At 39.3% G+C, this 23782-nt stretch overlaps 1 protein-coding gene across 3 annotated transcripts in view; it reads left to right on the top strand.

Annotated features, from left to right (window-relative positions):
* Positions 1–23782, top strand: part of STX6 (syntaxin 6) — a 73594-nt gene that overhangs the window by 7782 nt on the left and 42030 nt on the right. For all 3 annotated transcript variants that reach the window (XM_033196389.1, XM_033196390.1, XM_033196391.1), the window contains exons 2-4: positions 9888–10057; positions 12663–12757; positions 21890–21952. In XM_033196389.1, the coding sequence (XP_033052280.1) occupies positions 9888–10057; positions 12663–12757; positions 21890–21952 (328 nt within the window). The remainder of the gene's footprint in view (positions 1–9887; positions 10058–12662; positions 12758–21889; positions 21953–23782) is intronic.

The following is a 23782-nucleotide window of genomic DNA, read 5'->3' as shown; positions in this document are numbered from 1 at the left end:
TCACTCCTGACTTTGACCTGCAGTGTCATTGGTAGAGATGTGGAAGCAGCAGTAAGTTAGGGTCAAAATTTGTATATCGTTGTAGGTAACTGAGTAAAAATGATGTTTCATTTTCACAAGAGTAATTACAAAATATGTTACAGTGTGGTTGAATTTGGAAATGGCAGTAAAGTCAAGTAAAGGGTGTGCCTGTGCATGTGTTCCTTTCAAATACAAACGACGTGAATGTAGAAGTCAAGCAATAAAAAGAGCTCCTCTCTTTCCAGAGAGATTGCTGGTGAAACCAGGTTTGTGGGGTATGGGGCAGGAACCAGTTGGAGGAGAGTGAGGAGTGGGAATCTGATGTGGTTGCAGAGGCTCGCTCAACCTGAGTTTTTCACGTTTCATTACTAGAATGGAAACTTTCAGCCTTGACTAGCCTCTTTTACTGTATTGATGAAATGGGTATCCCTCTGTAAAGAGACTTGCAGAGTAGGTGCTGTCCCAGATAAAGGAGTTGTGGCAGATTGTGTTTTTTCCAACAATGGCTGCTCCAATAAATGTTCTGTCCTGTGTTACTTTTCTGCGTGCGTGCGTGCATGCGTGCCTGCCTTCCTTCCTTCCTTCCGTCCATCCTTCCATCCTTCCTTCCTCTTTCGAGTCTCGCTCTTGTCGCCCAGAATGGAGTGCAGTGGTGCAGTCTCGGCTCACTGCAACCTCCTCCCCCCAGCTTCAAACGATTCTTCTGCCTCAGTCTCCCAAGTAGCTGGATTTACAGGTGCATGCCACCATACCCAGCTAATTTTTGTATGTTTAGTAGAGACAGGTTTCACCGTATTGGCCAGGCTGGTCTGGAACTCCTGACCTGGTGATCTACCCACCTCGGCCTCCCAAACTGCTGGGATTATAGGCGTGAGCCACCACGCCCTGCTGTTTGCTTTTCTTAAATTGTGAAGCTGGCATTCTTTTATCAAACTGGAGTTTGTATTCCTTTCCTTTGAACCTGGGCAGACCTTTATAAACTGCTTTGACTAACAGATTGAAGCAGAAGTGACTCTGCTTGACTCCTAAAGCTTAAGTCATAAAAGACAACCAGTATACCTTCTGTCTGCATCTTTCATCTTGGGACACAAACGTAGGCTACCCTGGGCTAACATGTAACAAGTCCAGTTACATTGAAGCCACTGTGTTAGAATATGCATGCAGACTGTGGAGGGATGGAAAGATGTGATGCCTTTACAGCCCCAGCCTGTTTAATCTTTTCAGCTGAGGTCCCAGACATTGTGGAACAGGGACAAGTCAGCTCTGCTGTGTCTGATTCCTGATCTACAGACTCCATGATATGACATGATAAATGGTTGTTTTACACCACTACATTTTGGGGTCATTGTTAAATAACCACGATAACTTGAACAGATGCCAATTCAGAGTCTGCCAGCATGGGCAAAGAAGAAAGGAGAAATAAAAAGGCTGAAGGGAGAGGCCAAGGCAGGAGGATCACTTGAGGCCAAGAGTTTGAGGTCAGCCTGGGCAACAGCATGACCCTGTCTCTGCAATAAATAAAAAAATTAACTTGGCATGGTGGTGTGCACCTGTAGTCCTAGTGACTTGGGAGTCTGAAACAGGAGAATCCTTTGAGCCCAGGAATTCAAGATTACAGTGAGCTGTGATTGCACCACTGCACTCCAACCTGGGTGACATAGTGAGACCCTGGCTCAGCCACAACAGAGAAAAGGATGATGGGGATTGTGGCTACAATTATGCAATTTGTTGGTACAACTGAATGACAAATACTGGGGAAAAAAGCGCCCTAATGGCTTTTTTGTATGTAACCAGGTAAAATGAGATATTCTTCTCATTTTACTTGGCAAATGTGGTTAGATACAAGTAAGAAAACTTTGTGAATTTTTTTGGACATCTGGATGTATTACTTGTGGCCCCAGAGGCTAGTTTGGTGGTATACCAGATTGGGAGGTTGTATGGAAGAGGCTCAATTATCAGTGACAAGGGATCAATGTTGGGCTAACTTCAAAAACAAATGAGGTTGGTTCTACCAGCATCAACTTTTTATTTATGAAGAATGGAAGAATTGCCTGGGCGCGGTGGCTCACGCCTGTAATCCCAATACTTTGGGAGGTCAAGGTGGGAGGATCACCTGAGATCAGGAGTTTGAGACCAGCCTGACCAACATGGAGAAACCCCATCTCTACTAAAATTACAAAATTTGCCGGGCGTGGTGGCACATGCCTGTAATCCCAGCTACTTGGGAGGCTGAGGCAGGAGAATCGCTTGAACCTGGGAGGCGGAGGTTGCAGTGAGCTGAGCTGAGATCGTGCCATTGCACTCCAGCCTGGGCAAAGAGTGAAACTCTATCTCAAAAAAAAAAAAAAAAGAATCTGGATGCTTGGATGACTTTATTTTGTTTTTCCCAAAAGATAGTCTTCAAAGATGTGGGCAGTGTTTCCATTTTTGACAGCTACTTACTGGGAAAGCTCTGCATTGTGAGTGGTCCTGTGGGCATTGTGGTGAATTGCTGTGAAGAGCCTTCATTCTGGTGTCTGTAGGGAATTCAGTCCATGAGAAGATGACAGGTCCCATGATTTTGATGGACTGTTCTGTAGACAGCAAGGGGGAAAAGCCACATCCCTAGTATTGCCAACACTGGCTCTTAGTATCCACGAAATGCTACCTGTATCAGGCGAGACTGATTTGGGCAGCATGTGTGACAAATAGTGCAAGATTTGCTTGATGTGTGGAGATAGCCGTCTTTCAAGGATTTGAAAAAGGCTTCTCTGGGTCAGCAGCTAAAACTATAATTCCTAGGAAGGTCATCAGCAAGTTTTCAGTGAAATGCTGCCGGACATGATTCCCCAAGCTGTGGGTGAGCAGATTGTTATTTACCAAGAGTTTGCTAAGCTGAAGAACTCTGAAAATTCAAGGTGTACCTGCTTCAAGGTATACTCCCTCATGGAAAGTTCTGGGTATCAGACTTTTAATTTTTCTAATTACATAGTTGGGAAAAAAATAGCTAAATCAGACATAAAGATAAGGGATAAAGAAGCACTATCTGCGGTTGTCACCTTTCTGGAGACAGACAAAAATGGATCTCTGTTGCCTAAGAAGTCAGTAGCTGTAGCTGCTCACTCAGCGGGAAGCACTCCTCAAAATGAAGTGCTCCGCACAGAGTGCAGTGCTCACATGGGCTAGCTGTGTAGAACAGACAGCAGTGGTGGGTGGGCTTTTGTGGGTCATGCATCACTAGCCAACTGATCCTGAAACAAGTCCCTTGCCTTTCCTGAGAAAGAAATGTGAAATCACGTAGATGGGCACTTCTCTTGTAAAAACCCTCACAAATCTCAAATAGGTGACATGATGATATGCTACTGTTTTATGAATTGACTTACTTGGAATGCCAAGTAATCTTCAGTTTTTAGTTGCAAGTACTTAACAAGTGGTTCTGAATTGAGAGGGTTGTCTTCCTGGTTAGATTTGTACATTAGGTGTGTCTTGTGGCTCTTGAAGCTGTTTAGAAATCCCATGTGCTTTAGAAAATGCTGGTTACCTTTAATAGTTGGCTTCCAAATAAGACTTGTGACCAACATTGTTTCTATTCCCAGTTCATGCCTTATTTTTCAGGCTAACGCTGAGCTGAAATGATATTGGAAGAATGGTTGGGAGGTTTTACACTTAGAGAGACCTCTTTGCTTGCTATTGTGATGGGATTCCTTGATACGCTGCAGATTCTGGCTGTCTTTCAAGATCTGAGCCGTTGTTGGCAGTTTCCACCTTTGTAATCCCTTAAAACACCCATCTTAAAAATGTAAAATAACGACTGGTTTACCTTTCTTATGTCTGTGTTACTAAACGAAAACTAAGCAGGAATCCTGTTTTTAAAAGTAAGAGCTTTAGAGTGGAATAAGCCAACTCACTGGTCAGGCCTGTCGGGTGCTGAGCTTTATTCTGCAATTGCTTTGTAGCATTTTTCTAATTCCTGCCATTTCTTTCATTTTTTTCTCAGGACATGCTTTACTTCTTGCATGCTTAAGGATTCCTTGCTTCACACTCAGTGCCACTAGAATCCACCCATGCACACTCCTCGACTCCAATCTGCCTATCGGTGTCTTAAGACATTGTAGATCACAGAAGGATCTACCAGCTCAAAACTCTTTTCATGATAATATTCAGATATTATCTGCCTTTTTCACTGTGTTGACATTTGCACTGATGGTACCAAAGCTGTGGTGGCTAAAACTCCTGGTGCCTTACCAAAAATCAAGGCAATGGTGCTGTGCCATGCTTTCTGTGGTATTCCTCATCACTTTGTACTAACAGTAAAAAAAGGAAAAAAAAAGTCATATATTCCCTTAATATTCTTCATGAGGCCAGGCATGGTGGCTCATGCCTATAATCCTAGCACATTGGGAGGCTGAGCCAGTCGGATCACTTGAAGTCGGGAGTTTGAGACCAGCCTGGCCAACATAGTGAAACTCCGTTTCTACTAAAAATACAGAAATTAGCTGAGTGTGGTGGTGCCCACCTGTAATTCCAGCTACTTGGGAGGCTGAGGGAGGAGAAGCGATCGAACCCGGGAGGCGGAGGTTGCAGTGAGCTGAGATAGCACCACTGCACTCCAGTCTGGGTGACGGAGTGAGATTCTGTCTCAGACAAACAAACAAAAGAATATTCTTCATGAAACAGTAAAACTTATTAATTTTATAAAATCTTGACCCTCAAGTATAATTTTTCTCATTTTTTTAAAGTTACAATTTACCTACAGTGAAAAGCAACCGTTTTGGTATACACATCTGTGAAATTGACAGATTCACATAGTTGTGTAATCATCACTTCCACAAGTAGGATATAGCACAGATCCATCACCCCAAAACATTTCTCTGTATGCCTCCTGGTCCTTCCCCCATGTCCAGCACCTGGCAAACACTGAACTGTTTCCTGTTCCTATAATTTTGCCTTTTCCGGAATGTTATGTTAGTGAAATTGTATAGTACATGGCCTTCTGAGTCTAGCTTTTTCGCTTAGCCTAATGCATTTGAGATTCGTCTATGTTGTTGTATGTAGCTGTAGTTTATTCCTTTTTATTGCTGAGTAGTATTCTGTTTTATATATATATGTATATATACACACTACAGTTTATCCACTCACTAGTTGAAGGACATGTGGGTTGTTTACAATTTTTGGCTGTTATTAGTAAAGCTACTATAAAAATGTGCAGGCTGTGTGAACACAAGTTTTCATTTCACTTAGGCGTTGGACTTTTGGGTCATATGTTAAATATATGTTTAAGAAACAACCAAACTCTCTTCCAAATGGCTGTACTATTTGGAAATGGCTGTACTATTTGTGCCTTTCCACCAGTAAGGTATGAGAGTTCCGGTTACACCACCACCTTTCCAGCACTTCGCATTGTCAGTTTTGTTTTCATTGTAATCCATTCTAAATATGTAGTAGTAGCTAATTGAAGATTTAATTTGCATGTCATTAATGATATTGGGCATCTTTTCCTGTGCTGTTTGTCATATGTATGTCTTTGCTGAGGTGACTGGTCAAATCTTTTGCCTTTTTTTTTTTTTTTTTAAACACAGTTTTGCTCTGTCACCCAGACTGGAATGCAATGGCATCATCTTGGTTCACTGCAACCTCTGCCTCCCAGGTTCAAGTGATCCTCCTGCCTCAGCCTCCTGAGCATCTGGGATTACAGGCACCCACCACCATGCCCGGCTAATTTTTTGGTATTTTTAGTAGAGAAGAGGTTTCACCATGTTGGTCAGGCTGGTCTTGAACTCCTGACCTCAAGTGATCTACCTGCCTTGGCCTCCTAAAGTGCTGGGATTACAGGCATGAGCCACTGCGCCTGGCCTTGTTTAATTGGATTTTTCATACTAAGTTTTGAGAGTTTTAAAAAAATATATTCTGGATATGTCATTCATCAGATATGTAATTTGTAAATATCTTCTCCCTTAGTATATATTTTAATATTCCACTGGCAAAATGGAAATGTACATGAAGCTTTTTTGTGATGTATTGTTAAATAAAATGGTTGTCTCTAGGAAGAGCACTTATGTGATTGAGTTGTGAGTTGAAATAGCTGTTTTTCCCTCTAGCAAAATCTCATTTTTACTGGAGAGAATGATAAACTGGTTTCTCAGACTTGCAGGCTTTCTCAAATCTCAGAATTATCTTTAAAATTCTCGAGATATTTTCTCACAAATGAATGAGGTGAACCTGTCACTTCATGGAAAATAACAGTATTTTTACCAGTGATAAAGCCTTTTGTTTAAAAAAAAAAAAAAAAGCACAGAAGTTTGGAGAGCCTATATCAACTGCTGTGCTCTTACAGATTTCCAATAAAGTTTTTCTGATGAAATTGGTGGTGATAGTAACAAATATGATTTTGGATACTGTGTAATGAAATGAGCTGGTATTTGGAGGTTCTGCAGTACTCAGTAGACTGATACTTTCCTAATGACCAGTACATGATGTTATAAAAGTATCCAAAAGTAAAAGATCCAAAGTACAGGTTGAGCATCTCAAATATGAAATGTTCCAAAATCCAAAACTCTTTAAGCACCAACAAGATGCTCAAAAGAAATGCTCATTGGAGCGTTTTGGATTTTGGATTTTCAGATTGGGGTGCTCAACTGGTAAGTATAATGCAAATATTCTAAATCTGAAAAAATCCCAAATATTTTTGGTCCCAAGCATTTTGGATAACGGAATCTCAGCCTGTATAAGATTGACCAATGGATCGTAGTGTATGGGAGACAAAGCTCCCTAATGACTGAGATACTCCTTCCCATTTTACTTGGTAAACTAAGAAAAACAAGAAAATTATTATTATTATTTTTTTTTGAGACAGAGTCTTGCTCTGTCGCCCGGGCTGGAGTGCAGTGGCCGGATCTCAGCTCACTGCAAGCTCCGCCTCCCGAGTTTACGCCATTCTCCTGCCTCAGCCTCTGGAGTAGCTGGGACTACAGGCGCCCGCCACCTCGCCTGGCTAGTTTTTTGTATTTTTTTAGTAGAGACGGGGTTTCACCTTGTTAGCCAGGATGGTCTCGATCTCCTGACCTCGTGATCCGCCCGTCTCGGCCACCCAAAGTGCTGGGATTACAGGCTTGAGCCACCGCGCCCGGCCAAGAAAATTATTATTGTAAAATAAGAAAGTCTAAGAAGTTCTTTAATACAGTTTTAGGATCCACATTGCAGCTAACCTTTAACAGCCAGTTGTCAAGTATTGGTATACTATCAAAAAAGTACATTCACAATTGTCCGAAAAGACTATTAAAATTCTCCTCCCTTTTCCAAGTATATATCTGTATGAGGCTGGATTCTCATTATATGCTTCTACCAAAATGTATGTCCACAGACTGATGGTATAAGTGGATATGAGAATCCACATTTATTAAGGAGATTTGCACAAATGTAAAACAATGCCATTCTCACTACATTTTTTTTTTGTTTTAGAATTTTTTAAATAAAAACATTGTTAACATGTAAGCTCACATTTTAAAGTTGACAAATATTTTTAAAATGTCTGTTTGAATTCCTGATATAGTAAATAGCATTAGATATATAGTACACGTAACTCTAAGCTCTTTGGGGTCTTCAATAATTTTGAAGAGTACAAAGGAGTCTCCTGAGACCAAAGAAGTTCGTAGATTGCTACTCAGAATTTAATTCCAGCATAGTAATTGTGTACTGGTGGTGGAGAACAAACCTAAGCCCTAGCCCAAGGCTTCTTGGTTTGAGGCTTCTAGTTCTCAAAAAGGAATTCATATTTACTTTACAGAATTGATAAATTTTATATTCTTTAAAAGATGTCTTTACAGATACCTCTTTAACTCTGTCTTGCATTATCACAGATGATACTCAGTACTTACAAATAAACCAATACAATCAGCCCTCCATCTCTGTGGGTTCTAAATCTGTGGGTTCTAAATCTGTGGATTCAGCCAACTCAGGATTGAATATATTCAGTAAAAAGAAGAATGGTTGCATCTTTGCTGAACATGTACAGACTTTTTTTTTCTTATTCCCTAAACAATACAGTATAACAGCAATTTACATAGCATTTAAATTACATTAGGTATTATAAATAATCTAGAGATGATTTAAAGTATGTAGGAGGATGTGCGTAGGTTATATGCAAATACTATGCCACTTTATATAAGGACTTCAGAATCTGCAGATTTGGTATCCTGTGGGGGTCCTGGAACCAATCCCCCCAGGATACCAAAGGATGACTTACTTTGCATTAAGGAATGATACATAGCTCTTTCTCCACTAAATCACCCAGATCCCATAAAGAGTAAAGAAAACAGATTTGCACCTCACTTAATTCTTCCCCATTTTATCTTAAATAGGGTTTCTCATTAGCACTGAAAGTCTAAAAGCTGACATGAAAGGAACAATGAGGTGATTGCCTAAGCCGTAAACTAGGTGTGAATAGACCTTGGTAGATTTGTTGTCCATATAGCTTGCTTATTTACTCAGCCTGCACCTAGTAGCTGTATTCTCTGTTTAACATTCAGCCTCTTAGCGCTCATCAGTATGCCATAGACCTAAATATTGTAAGGTGCTTTTCTTCATTTTTGTTAGTGCTTTCTTTTTTCCAGTACTTGAAACGTCAGAGGGTATAGGATGCGTGTGAATTCTGTCTTAAAGCCATAGACAACAAACACCCTAATCATCTAGAACGCTTTTTTGTAGTCTGTGTTCCAGAAGAAATCATAGAAGGATCAAAACAGTTCTTATAGTTTGGGAGCAGTGGGATTATCATCTTTAAACATGAGAGACCATATGATTATAAAATGACTCCTTTTTGGCTTTTATATATGGTAGTATTAGATTATAACATTTAAATGGTGGATATTGGCCCAATGGGGGGGATAAAAGTTCTTAAAATCTTGTGACTGTATCTAATCTAAAAGCATGCTAGATCATACCACTTAATGGCCTAGTCTCATTTTCTGAACAAGAAAAACACTAATCTGGCCGGGCGCGGTGACTCATGCCTGTAATCCTAGTACTTTGGGAGGCCAAGGCAGGTGGATCACCTGAGGTCAGGAGTTCGAGACCAGCCTGGCCAAGATGGCGAAACCCCCGTCGCTACTAAAAATACAAAAATTAGCCAGGCGTGGTGGCAGGTGCCTGTAATCCCAGCTACTTGGGAGGCTAAGGCAGAAGAGTTGCTTGAACTCGGGAGATGGAGGTTGCAGTGAGCCGAGATCGCACCACTTCACTCCAGCCTGGGCAAAAGAGTAAGACTCCATCTCAAAAACAAAACAAAAACAAACACTAATCTGGTATATGGTATTGCTTAATTAAGGAAAGTAGGTATATTTAAAGCTAATAATGTTTGGAAATTGAATGAGATTTTGTGTTTAAAAATTTCTGGGATTAAAATTCTTAACCTATAATAAAATGGGAGCTGTATAAGAGTAACCTTCCCTCCAGCATTCTCACTCCTCCCACACCAAGAAAAGAAAGGCTATATTAGGACTTTTTCATCTGAGTATAATTTATTAATACTATCACACCAAGTGAAAGCATGTGAGAATGCCCATTGCCCTTTAGTTGATTTGTGGGATTGCTTCATTATACTATTATGTATAGTCTGTTCAGAGAAAAATATTAAATTTGTCCTTCCCCAACAAACTTGATATTGTAGCTGCTTAAATAATGGATATTGTATTCTAAGCATCAGCTGAAAACATAATACTCAGACTGTGTATCAAAGTTTTGAACTTTGACATTTGTCTGTGAAGAGCCTTCTGTGGGAATGGTGGTTGCTGAGGATGGTGTATGATCATAAATGTTAGCCTAAATCCTGCAGTAACTTGTCCATGGAATGTTGTCTGTAATTGCTCTCCTTTGCCTCATCTTGATTACAGAGAGGTACAGAAAGCTGTCAACACTGCCCAGGGATTGTTTCAGAGATGGACAGAGCTCCTCCAGGACCCCTCCACAGCAACAAGGGAAGAAATCGACTGGACCACCAACGAGCTGAGAAACAACCTCCGGAGCATAGAGTGGGATCTAGAGGACCTTGATGAAACCATCAATATCCTTTTCTGTGGTGTCTGTGCCATTTTGGGCAAATAGACAAACGGACAAGTTTTTCTCCAGTTGTTTCCACTATGTAGATGAAACATTTTCTTTTATAATTGGTTGATGTTTGTTGCTCTTCCTTGTACTGTGATATCTTTAAAGTATTTGCCCAGTAAGTTAAGGTGGAGTAGCCACATTCTTGTACAGTGTGTGACAAATCCTATACTATAAATATATATATATATAAAGGCAGCACGGTGTAATGATTATGACTCTGGACCCTGGAATCAGATTCCTGGTGTTCAAGTCCTGGCTCTGCCAATGTAAAGGGGGAAGAAAAAAACCCTATTTTTCTTTTTTTTTAAAGTCTCTACCCTCACACTCAAGTCGGTATGATATTTCTGACACTGTCTACGTGGAAATAGCATCAGGTCCACAGGTTAAGAGCTCAGTCCCACAAGACTGCTCCCACTTCAGATGCCAATTGCAAGCCCCAGGTTGTGACCAGTGCTCCCGACTGACCAGGTATAAATAGGAGTTCCCACGACTCCCTCCATGGATCAAATTAATTTAATTTGCAAGAGCAGTTCACAGAACTCTGGGAAACAGTTTCCTTAGGTTTATCCATTTATTGTAAAGGATATTACAAAGAATACAGGTGAATGACCAGATGGAAGAGATGCTTGCAAGGTATAGGAGAAGAGGTGCAGCACTTCCAGGCCCTCTTCAGGTGCCTCCAGGAACCTCCACATGTTCACCTATCTGGAAGCTTCCTGAACTCTGTCCTTTTAGGTGTTTGGGGAGGATTCATTTCGTAGGCATGATTGATCGCATCGGTTGGCCATTGGTGATCAACTCAGCTGTCAGTCCCTTTCCCCTGGGGTGGGGGGTTGAGCAGGGGGCTGAAAGCTTCAACTGTCTAATCACATGGTTGGTTTCTCTGGGGACCAGCCCCTCATCCTGAGGCTATCTAGAAACCCCCAGCCATCAGTTATCCCATTAACATACAAAAGATACTCATCACTCTGGAGATTCTAAGGGATCTAGGAGCTGTTTGCCAGGAATGAGGTGCAGAGACCAAATTTGTATTTATTATGTTACAGTATCACAACCAGTTACCATGTTACTTGGGCCCATCACTTAACTCCCTGTGCTTCAGTTTCCTCTTTAGTGGAAAGTTAGGATAACAGGAGTACCTAGCTCTATATAGGATTATTGGGATTATACAGGTAAAGAATTTAGAATGGCACCTGGCAAACAGCTTATGTAATAGTGCTAGCAGTCATTATCATATAGAGGTACATATAGGCCAGTGTTACACTTTGGTAATTAGAGATCAAAAAATCTTTTTGTAGACTGTCATGTTTAAGAAATGATGTTCAATGGGCACCGTCCATTGAAGAGGCATCTTGTTCCATGAAACTGCATTTAGTGAAAGCAGATCTGTTCTGCTAATTCATGGTGTTGATGTGAAGTGAGTCCACTGATCTGACTCATGCACTGGAGAACTGTAAAAACTTCATTATATGGCCTTTTCTTTTCAACTGGAAATCCCACTTAACCAAAACTTTAGATGGAAGATATGCCACTTGCATGCTCTTAGTTCTGTTTTGTTTTTTCTCTAAGTGAGATAAAGCATCAAGAAAACCAGCTTCTGTCAGGATCACCCTGTAGTTAGCACAGATTCGTATGCAGTTGATACATGGAATAAATTTTTGTTATTCATGATGACCCCGGGTACCCTTTAAATTATTAAAAGGCAAGTATGTTCTCTAAGATTAGTGGCAAATATGTGAGGGGGCAGGATCAAAAGCACAGTTACAGGGAGATAATTCTTCCCTTGAGACAGGAGGGAAGGAAAAAAAGTTAGGAGAGATAGAGAAAATGTGAGATTAAAAAAACAAAAGTTTTAATAGATACTCATCATTCAACCAGCAAATGTTTATTGAGTATACTACGTACCAGGCATTTTGTTGGTTATGGAGATTAGATTAATAAACACTGTACCAGCCCTCACAGAACTTTGAGTGGATAGGGATGGGGGACAGATGGTAATCAAATAATAACACAAATAGATACCTGCAGATTATGAAAGAGAAGTGTAGCAAGCTATGCGAGTGTCTGACATGGTGCGGTGGACCAGGCCAGAGGGTAAGGGAATGAGGGCAGCTTCTCTGAAGAAGGCCTGATCTCCCTAAATTAAGAAGTAGGGTTAGCATCTTGGCATAATTGGAAGTGATTTGGAATGGCAGGAGAAAAAGACATGCAAAAGCTGGCTTAGTAAAGATGATCAGGAGTCAAAAAAGGATAGACACAAGTGTTGACAAACAGGAAGAACCCAGCTCAGCTGTGGTCAGATAGCCCTAAGTGTTTGTAGTGAAGCTCATCAGCAGGGGCTGTGCTTCCTAATCCGACAGGTCATCTCTGTCTTGGGGCAAAGGGATCCTCCCTCCAGTGGCTGCGGGCAGAGGAAGTCTGAGAATGATTGGCGTCCAGCTGACTGTTTTCAGAAAGTTTGAGCCAGATTTTATTTGTTTGCATGTGAGAGATTCAGTGAGTTAACAGGATGTTGTCAGGCTTTGATGATGAAATTGTTTTACCTTGACTTTTTGACCTACGCATAGTTGAAGCAAATCCTAGAAAATTTAACCTCGATGCAACTGAATTGAGTATAAGAAAAGCCTTCATTACAAGTACTCGGCAAGTTGTCAGGGTAAGGAATATGATCTTATTGTGTTATCTGTATAAGAAATAGCCAGACTTCTTAGAGCTCTTTCCGTTAATTGTAAACTAATAGGTCACCTCTGAAACCACTTTTTAAATATGAATCAAATGCGAGCTTCCCCACATAGAATTTCTCTGATTGGCTGGGCATAGTGGCTCATGCCTGTAATCCCAGCACTTTGGGAGGCAGAGGTGGGTGGATCACTTGAACCCAGGAATTTGAAACCAGTCCAGGCAACATGATGAAACCCTGTCTCTACAAAAAAAAAAAAAAAATAGAAAAATTAGCTGGACATGGTGGTGGACACCTGTAGTCTCAACTACATGGAAGACCAAAATGGGAGGCCGAGGTGGGAGGATCATGAAAGCTATGATCATGTCACTGCACCTTCAAAAAAACAAAATTCTGTGATTGAAGAAAAAGAAATCTGTTTTTAGCCTTTCTTTTTTTGACACGAGGTCTCACTGTGTTGCCCAGGCTGAAGCGCAGTGGCATGATCTTGGCTGACTGCAGCCTCTGCCTTCCAGCTCAAGTGTTTCTCCTGCCTCAGCCTCCCAAGTAGCTGGGACTACAGGTGTGCACTACCACACCAGGCTAGTTTTTTGTAGAGACAGGGTTCACCATGTTGCTCAGGCTGGTCTTGAACTGCTGAACTCAAGCAGTTTGCCTGCCTCGGCCTCTGAAAGTGCTGGGATTACCTGTGTGAGCCACCATGCCTGGCCTGTCAGGCTTATTTCTGAGAGTAAAAATAAGACAGTAATCTGCTGGCTTTGGGCAGGGTACCTTCAAATGGTGTCATCCTGAATGATTAGACCCTTGTCCGTATCTCTAGTTTCTTCAAGCTGGTTATCTTTCTCACTTTTTATTTCTTAGTGTACTGTATTTCTTGATGAACAAAACAATTACTATTGTAGAAACCATTTGGTTTTTTGATTGATTGGTAATCACTTTGCATTGTTGAAGAGTGACTCTTACTGGGTTTGGATAGCGGCCTCTTCCGCCATCTGAATTGCTTCTGGAACTCTTGCAACCTGTGTTACTGACATTTCCATATGTAACTACTTGACAGCCATTCCAGAGTTATCCAGAGCAAACAAGCATCTATCAGAGTGTAAAAAATTGATCCAAGTGAACAAATCTTATAGTTCTAAGTTATTTAGAATAATACCCATTATTAAATAATCTAAGAAAAAATATTAAGTACAACCTTGTGTCATTAAAATGTTTCATATTTTGAAACTATATGGCTAAGCCATTTGATTAGCATAACTAGATGTAAGAGAACCAGCTGTCTTTAACATATGTACTAGAAAGCAGCTTCCTTGAATAAAAAGACTTGGGATCATACCAGTGCTAACATATGGCTTTTTAAGAGTCATCTTAGGCAGGAACCTTAGTATGTGTTTGCCAAAGTCTTTAATATCATGTGATTTCCTTTTGAAATTATTTCAAATGGTAGATTATCGCTGAACTTTATATATTCTTGTTACTTGTTTTATTCATTAGTTGCCTTTCTATATACATAGACGTAAATTGTTTATAAAGAAACCCACATTTTAATGAGGGAGAAACCTTTCTGGACCTTAGGTGCCCCATCCACAGTGAGTGTTTGGGTTAGACATTCTTAATTTCTAGCCAGTTGAAAATACTGTTCGGATGAGGAAGCCTTGTTGTTAAGTGACATATTTTTTGTCAGATAAGTAAATCCCCAATTATTTTGTATACTTTTTTTTTTTTGTAGTAGGTTTTTTGAAGGACACTCCTATAGACATTAATATTTAAGTGGGGCCTTGCAATGAAGCATATGTCCTTAACCTTAATCATTATATTTATTCTTTCTGCAAGGTAGACTTAGGAAGTTTTCAGATTGAAATTTAGAGGTTCATATATTGAAAATTAAGTTCGTTGGTATAATGGAAAGAAGAATCCAAAGTTCATTTTCCAGTATTTGAAAAGCTTTTTAAAGTACATACTTAGAGGTTGATATGGTTTAGCTGTTTCCCCACCCAGAATCTCATCTTGAATTGTGATCCCCGTAATCCCCGTGGGTCAAAGGAGAGACCAGGTGGAGATAATTGAATCAAGGGGGCAGTTTCCCCCATGCTGTTCTCATGATAGTGAGTGAGTCTCATGAGGTCTGATGGTTTCATAAGGGGCTCTTCCCACTTTGCTCTGTCACTCTTGCCTGCTGCCTTGTGAAGAAGTTGCCTTGCTTCACCTGCTGCCATGATTGTAAGTTTCCTGAGGCTTCCCCAGCCATGCTTAACTGTGAGTCAATTAAACCTCTTTCCCTTATAAATTACCCAATCTTGGGCAGTTCTTCATAGCAGTGTGAGAACAGAGTAATAAGAGGTATTCTAAATCAAGTTAGTACTTCAAAATCTTAATGTCCTTTTAGAGTTGAGATCTAAACCGTACTTAATTATGTGATCCACCTGAATATTTTGGGGTTCTAAATCATTCTTGTTTAAATTTATGACCCCTCTTGGGGAAGCTGTTAGTATTTACCAGTGATAGGCTAACAGTACCTAACTGAGCTTTTGCTGATATGATTTTAATATATTCTAGTTGAAAGTCCTGTAGAAGAGAAGGAAATAGTAATGGTGCTAACTCGATTAAAAATAAAAACAAAATACACTTTGTATAATTCCATATTACCACATTTAGCTAAACAATGTTTGTACGTAGAGATTTCTGGGTTCTGGGTGGAGGAGCTCGATAGGGAGCAGAGAGTTAGTAGATTTGGAAAATGAGATGAAATGAAGTTCAAACTAGGAATTTGTACAAATTTATGTTAGCTCTTCTGTTACCATTACTAGTGGGCTTTCATTTAATGTTGCTCCAAAATTTTGATTGACTTTGTCTTTCAAACAGAGTATTCTACTTATGCTTTCTCTTTCATAGGCAGGGGAGTCAGTGATACTCTATGCATTTTTTTTTTTCTCTTTTTGCTTCAACCTGAAAAAGTGAATCACCTGTTTCTTCTTGATTAATGTCCATTGGTTATGCCTTTAGTAAGCCTTCCTTGTTTAGAGTCTTGTGTATGTTTTTCCAAGCATTTTTTAAGTCTGTACAAATTCAGTTTTACTGGCAGTTTTTAGTGAAGAAACCAAAATATTCAAGTTTTCATGTAAATAGCTTTCATATTTTTGAGGTAATCATTTTTACTCTTGTGGAGTCACCTATACACAAAGATTCTGCATGTGAAATTTTTGTGTTTTAGAAATATATCCTAGAAGTGACTTTGGTTTAATTTAGGATCAAGAGGTTTTGCAGTATATGGTGGAACAACAGTGAATATAAGGGGTAAGGGAACCTGAGTTCTAGGCTAACCTGTGACCTTAATAAATCTTAACCATGGTAAGTCATTCAACCTCCCTGGATCTCAGTTTTATCTATGAAATAATCCTCACTAACATTCTCTGACTTTAACTTTAAAAGTTAGAATCAGAACTATTACCCTCTCCACGAAAAAACCGAACCTGCTCCAATGTGAGAATTGTTTACAGTCGATTATAAGTCAAGATGGAAATGGCTTTGGTTAATCAAAAAGGGTGAAGTATCCAGTGTGTGCACAGATGACCTTGAAATGTAAGAGTTATGAGTGGGAAGCACTGGGATTTATGATGTCTCATTCATTCAGCTTGGAAGACAGTGTGAAATGGGAACAGAAGCATAAATAACCAGGACATTTGTTGTTCCTTTGGCAGATGAACCATATTTTATTGGGACTCGCTGCTTGACTGCTGGTTCTAAACGTCATGTGTTAAAAAGAAGATGAGTAATTATGTTTTTGGCATGCTAGATTGTTACAAGATGTTTGAAACTATTTAGTAACATAGTTTAAGATCCCAAATTCCAATATGAAGGTGTTCTGTTGTGTGATATCTGCTGACTTTTGACCTACATGGATAAAGTGCCATCTTAGAAGTGAAAGCCGGTGGGGTGTGGTGGCTCACACCAGTAATCCCAGCACTTTGGGAGGCTGAGGTGGGCAGATCACTTGAGGTCAGGAGTTTGAGACCACCCTGGCCAACATGGTGAAACTCTATCTCTACTAAAAATACAAAAATTAGCTGGGTGTGGTGGCAGGCTCCTGCAGTCCCAGCTACTTGGGAGGCAGAGGTGGGAGAATTGTTTGAACTCAGAGACGGAGGTTGCAGTGAACTGAGATTGTGCCACTGCACTCCAGCCTGGGAGACACAGTGAGACTCCTTCTCAAAAAAAAAAAAAAAGAAGAAGTGAAAGCCGTAGATCCTTACCTGCAGGTGGTGGTGGTCACATACAGGATGATGCCCACCCACATGGCTGTTGGAAGAATCTGCCTCATCAGGGCAACACCCATGCAGGCACACACATAACCCCACATGGTTTTTATTAAGCATAAAACTTAAAAACTGCAACTTTAAAATACATATTTAATTATGATAATGCAAGCTCAAATAAAATTAGAGAAAATTTTCAAGAGTAAAAAATAGAAAAAGGAACCTAAACTCAAAATAATACACAGCACAAGGCTGCCTTTTCTTCATAATTTTCCTCCCAATGCAGGGCAGTTGTGTTTTTACATGGTTGTGATCATACCATTATGCAATCATAACATTTTATTTTCTTAGGTTAAAAATAATCTGTACTTGGTATTTATAAAATGCAAATACTTTTGATGTAAAAGAAAAGAGAAAATGCCTCTTCGTTCTCTAATTTCACTCCCTAGAAATAATTAGTGTCAGTTTTATTTTTCACAGCCATTTTATGGACATTGAAATATGCAAACTTTAAAAAAGCAGTGGCATGATGATCTGTAACCTTTTTTCTATGAAAAATTACATTGTGGACATAGCCCTACAGTGACGCAGGTAAATCCAGAGAAGGGCTGTTTTCTAGTTGCCATGTTAAAAGAGTAAAAATAGGTGAGCTTATTATATTTTATTTAACCTGATATATCCAAAACATGATCATTTAAACATGTAGTCAACATAAGATATTAATGAGAGATTTCAAGTTTTTAAACTGTTTTTGTAATAAATCTGGCATGTATTTTACACTCAAGCACATCTCAATTCAGATGTGAAATTTTCGTTGGAAATACTTGATCTGTATTTAGAGTTTACAGAACTTACAATTGAAAAAGTAGAATCACAAACCCAATTTTTTCCAGACATACTTTAAAGTTTTCTGATAACTGAGTATCAATTAATTAAAATAAAGTTCAGTTCCTCAGTTGCACTGACCACATTTGAGGTGCTCAGTAGCTAGTGGGTCCTGTATTACCCGGGAGCAGACTATCCTTTTTAATAGTTGCGTACTTTTATTTGCTGATAATGTTCATTGAGTGCTTGCTGTATTGTTGGCTACTGTTAATCAGGCTTTGTGTGTTACCTCTATTAACCCTTACAGTGATCCCAAAGGATATTACTCTAAATGTACAGAAGAAGTAGAAACTTAGTGCAACTATTAAAAAGCATAACTAAGTCTTAAACCTAGGTCTTTGACATGAAAAATCATGGTCTTTCCCTCTCCTCTAATGTGGCTCTGTTATGATTTATTTAATCATTGACCTACCAGTAGATATTTTGATTATTGTTTATTATTGGCAGTTGCAAACCATACTTCAGTGACCATCTTTGTGAGCATAACTTACGTAATTGTTTCCTAAAAAATTCAGTGAGAATACACATTTTAAATATTCATAGCCAGTCATGGTGGCTCATGCCTGTAGTCCTAGGACTTTGGGAGGCCAAGGCAGGAAGATCAGTTGAATTCAGGAATTCAAGACCAGCTTGGGCAACATAGGGAGACCTCATCTCTACCAAAAATTAAAAAAATAAATAGGTGTGGCAGCATATGCCTGCAGTCCCAGCTACTTGGGAGGCTGAGGTGGGAGGATCGTTTGAGCCCGGGAGGTTGAGGCTGCAGTGAGCTGTGATGGCACCACCGTACTCCAGCCTGGGCATCAGAGTGAGATCCTGTCTCAAAAAATAAAAATAAAAAAATTGTTTTCAAAGTATCCTACAAAAAGACCTTATCAGTCATATTTCTAATAGAGTATCAGAATATACCTTCACTAAGTATTATCAGTCTTTTTCATCTTTCTTGGTCTAATTGGAGAAAACGTCTCTTAGCTACACTTCTTTGATTACCGGTGGGTTATTGTATCTATTCATGTTTGATCATTTGTGGGTTTTTTTGTGAATTGTCTGTTCACTGAACTCTCTTCATAAGCACAATGCCTAGTACATAATGCCTAGTATATAATACTGCATTGTGTGGATTGTGTTGCTGTTCCCTTATTTGGACTTGCTGCTTATTTCTGCTTTTTTCATATTATAAATAATACTGCAGTGCACATCTCTGCATGTCTTTTTTTGTATCTATTTTATGTTATTTCCTAAAAATAAATTCTTGTTAGTGGAATTACTGGGTCAAGGCAGTGAATATTTTGAGACTCGTGGTATAGAATGACAAATTTATTTTCAAAGTGCTGGTCTAGTTTGCCATCCAGCCATTGTTTGGGACCAGTAGTATTAAAAAATATATATTTATTAAAATATAACGACATAGAAAAATGTAATTAACCTAAATATATAGCTTAATAAATTTATAAACTGAACACAGCCATCTAAACAGCACCCAGAAGCATTGCAGAGTGTTACAGGACCCCCAGAAGCGTGCCTGTGCTCCTTTTCAGCTAATGTCTCTACCATGACTGCACTGACTTCTAACAGCAAAAGTATGTCGTATATGTAATGTTCTAAGGTTAACATGTCACTTTTCCATACGTGCATGTTGATATCTTTATTATGCAAGTAATGTGTTCATTGTTTTAAAAAAAAGACTATTATAAAATGCACTGACTATATTTTTATTTTATTTATTTTGTAGAGATGGGGTTTTGCTATGTTGCCCAGGCAGGTCTGCAATTCCTGACCTCAAGTGATCCGACTGCCTTGGCTTCCCAAAGTGCTGGGACTACAGGCGCAAGCCACAGGGCCCAGCTGAGTATATTTTTAAAAGCGTGTATTATCCCCCTAGTGAATGTTGCTCTGCGTAGTTTTTAATGTATATTAAATAAATCAGGCTGTTGGATTGACTATCAGAAAAGGAATCCTGCAGTCCAGGAGATACTAGCATAATGATCAGTCTCTCTTTGAGGCTTCTAGATTTCCATCGTAAGACAAGGAGTTGGGGTGGGGGGGTTCTTGTTAAAAATGTGCCGTCAAGAGTCTGACTTCATAGGTCTCAGAGGGGCCTAGGGAACTACATTTAAAAAATATTTTTAGACCGGGCATGGTGGCTCACGCCTGTAATCCCGGCACTTTGGGCGGCCGAGGTGGACAGATCACAAGATCAAGAGATCGGGACCATCCTGGCCAACATACTGAAACTGTGTCTCTACTAAAAATACAAAAATTAGCTGGGTGTAGTGGTGGGCACCTGTAGTCCCAGGTGCTCAGGAGGTGGATGCAGGAGAATCGCTTGAACCCAGGAGGCGGAGGTTGCAGTGAGCTGAGATCATGCCACTGCATTCCAGCCTGGTGACAGAGGTGAGACTGTGTCTCAAAAAAAAAAAAAAAAATTTTTTTTTTAAATTTCTTAATACATAATGGTTGTGCATATTTTTAGGGTACATGTGATATTTTGATACATGTATATAATGTGTAATGATCAAATGAAGATAATTGCAATATCAATCATTTTAAACATTTATCTTTATGCCGCAAACATTTGAATTCTCTTGCTATTTTGAAATATACGATAGATTACTGTTGAACTATCGTCACCCTACTGATCTGTTGAGCACCGGGTCTTATTTCTTCTAACTGTATTTTTTCCTGTTAATCAACCTCTCTTCATCCTCCTTTCCCCTGCACTCTTCTGGTCTCAGGTAACCACCTGTCTATTCTTTGTCTTCATGAAATCCACCATGAGCGAAATCTCATCCACTTACGAGTGAGAACATGCGGTATTTGTCTTTCTGTGCCTGGCTCATTTCACTGAGCATAGTGACATCCAGGGGAACTGCATCTTTAACAACACTCACATGACTGAGTTAGGCACATCATCATGATGTGAACTCCATGTGGGCAGGGGCCTAGCTAGTATCATTCACTGCTGTATGCCTGGCCACATAGTAGACATCAGTGAGTGTTTGCTAAATGGTTAGATGAGTGGTTTGAAAGTTGAATCAGGTGGTTCTCACTCACTCACCACAGTTCTGGGATTGTAAAAGCGGTGGCACTGTCTGATCTACTGTGTACTTGTCATGGGTCTTTAAAGAAGTTTCTAAAAGTCTTATACCTTGACGTTTGCATAAATTATACTTTGACAACCTTTTAAAAAAATTTGTTGCAGTTATCATGTATTCAGTTCAAATCATTCTATAGTACATTGGATTGTAGCTAAATAAGCAAAATGACTCAAATTTAATAAAATGTTTTGCTTCAGATAAAGGACTGGATCTATTCATTTTTCATTCCATACAAAATTATTTTTGACACTGCTCTGGAAATTCACTCTGATGTTAGGAATAGTCTATACCTTTCATGAATCCAACTCAGAAATAAAATAAGTGACCTATTGTACCACTACTTGGAAGTATTCTTTGGTGTTTAATGGTAAATATACTTTATACTAAAAGCAGATGGTTTTTTTACATATATTGTAAAAAAGATGCAAGCGCTTGAACACGTGCTTTTGTGTTTGTACCCCAGGGATGTTCTTTATTAGTGATATGGCTTTGAGAAAGTATCATTGTCTTTTTGGACCTAGGTCTCCTCAACCTTAAAATGGAAATAGTACCAGCTTCACAGGGTCCTTGTGAAAATTCAGTGATAATGTGTGTGCGTGTTTAGCACTGTTTCTGACCTGTGGTAGGTACCTGGTAAATGTTAATTCCCTTCCTCTTTCCTCCTATTTAAATTAGTATCCAGGTTACTTCTTTTTAAGGAACCATCTTTCTTTTTCTTTTCTTTATTTTTGAGACTGAAAATAAAGCCAAGAAATGCAGTCTTCTTTTTAAAAAATCAGTAATAAATTGTGTGTTTTGCTAATGTATGAAATGTTAACTGTGATTTTGTTTCAGGATTTTTTCATTTGTTTTCATATCTTGTTTCTCATTAGGACATGAAAGATCAGATGTCAACTTCATCTGTGCAGGCATTAGCCGAAAGAAAAAATAGACAGGTAAGAAAACATCAGAATATGATTATCAGTGAGAGAAAGCATACAGTTAGATATTTGGAATTTAAAAATGCTGACCATCTATGGATCATGTAATCGAGAGGAAGACTTCTGCTTGCAGGTCCTGGTGTGACCATGGGAGGTTTTGTGACAGTCCCGGCAGCCTGTCCGAGCACGCTGTCAGCGTTTCCCTCCCCTCCTCTTACCCTCTGGTCTTCTGCTCTGGGCTCCATAGCACCTTTTGCCTACCCTTACTATAGCACTTACCACAGAGTACTTTTACTTTTTTAATGTGTTTATTCTGTACCTGTTGAATACACTCTGTGTGCCAGGTTCTTTGAAAGGCTATAATTACTCACTGTCTTTCTCTCTGCTGGACCCCAGGCCCCTTGACAGTGAGGAGAGATGTATGTCATGGTTTTTTGTTTTTTGTTTGTTTGGTTGGTTTTTTTTTTTTTTTTAGCTCTCTAGCAGTTACTACATTGCCTACCCATGAAACGCATTAGACATCTAAGGATTGACATTTGATGTAAAGACATTAGAGGAACCTTAAACTTGTGTGTTAAATTACATTTCTCTTTGTTTTAAGTAGTTTTAAAAAATTACATACTTTGGCATATCGATAGAAGCTCCTAATTGTTAAGATACAGTCCTTTTAAAAAATATAGAATGGTCATCTAGAATTTGGACTTTCATTTAGATTGAGATTTGATTTAGACTTTTTTGGTAGGATAGAATGTTTTTTGCCTGTTGCTAGACTGTTAGGTGATTTTTTGACAGAAGTAGTTTTTAAATTCTTTGGATATCCATTTTCCTTAGGAGTAAAAAAAGACTTCATGAAAAATGATAATATTTGCTTTAAATGACTTGTTTTAGCCTCATTTTATTAAGATTCCAGAAAGTTACGAATTGTCCATTGAATAGGCTCTTGAGAAATTTCACTGTTTTTACTAACTAGCAATCAGTACTTCATACCTGTGGGTATTTGTCAAGCCAATTAATTTTGAAAACAAATATTATGGAAGCTTGAAGAAGGAGGAGGGTTCTATAAATATTACCTAACTTAATTTTCCTGTTTTCTTTTCCTGCATTCCATTTTTCAAGTCATTGTTTTGTTTTTGGCTTTTTAATCTTATTTGCCTCATTTGCTTTCTTTTTGAGCAGTACAGCTAGGAAAAGCCACTAGCTAGTCCATTCCATCTGACTCCCTCTCTTGAAAGAAGCTAGTGAATGGCCTCAAGTTGGCTAGTTTTGGAGTTCTCTTCTCGTTTGCACTTGAGCTTACAGGAAGTGGAAGTATGTGAAGTAGTTGTGACAGTGAGGTTGGTAACACCTATGCTGTTACTCTTAATTTGAATGTTTTATTCTCTGGATAGTATAGTTGGGCTAATGTAAATAAAATTTGTATTTGTTTATAAATACATTTATATAAATATATATTTATAAATATATATTTTTATAACATATAAATATATAATAGGCCGGGCGCGGTGGCTCAAGCCTGTAATCCCAGCACTTTGGGAGGCCGAGACGGGCGGATCACGAGGTCAGGAGATCGAGACCATCCTGGCTAACACGGTGAAACCCCGTCTCTACTAAAAATACAAAAAACTAGCCGGGCGAGGTGGCGGGCGCCTATAGTCCCAGCTACTCGGGAGGCTGAGGCGAGAGAATGGCGTAAACCCGGGAGGCGGAGCTTGCAGTGAGCTGAGATCCGGCCGCTGCACTCCAGCCTGGGCGACAGAGCGAGACTCCGTCTCAACAAAAAAAAAAAAAAAAAAAAATATATATATATATATATAATAGTGCCTGAGATTTATATATATAAATGTG

The sequence above is a fragment of the Trachypithecus francoisi genome, unplaced genomic scaffold (assembly GCF_009764315.1).
Source record: "Trachypithecus francoisi isolate TF-2019V2 unplaced genomic scaffold, Tfra_2.0 Lachesis_group5, whole genome shotgun sequence".
Taxonomy (NCBI): domain Eukaryota; kingdom Metazoa; phylum Chordata; class Mammalia; order Primates; family Cercopithecidae; genus Trachypithecus; species Trachypithecus francoisi.
Note: the sequence above shows the minus strand (reverse complement) of the source record. Positions and strands in the feature narration are given on the sequence as shown.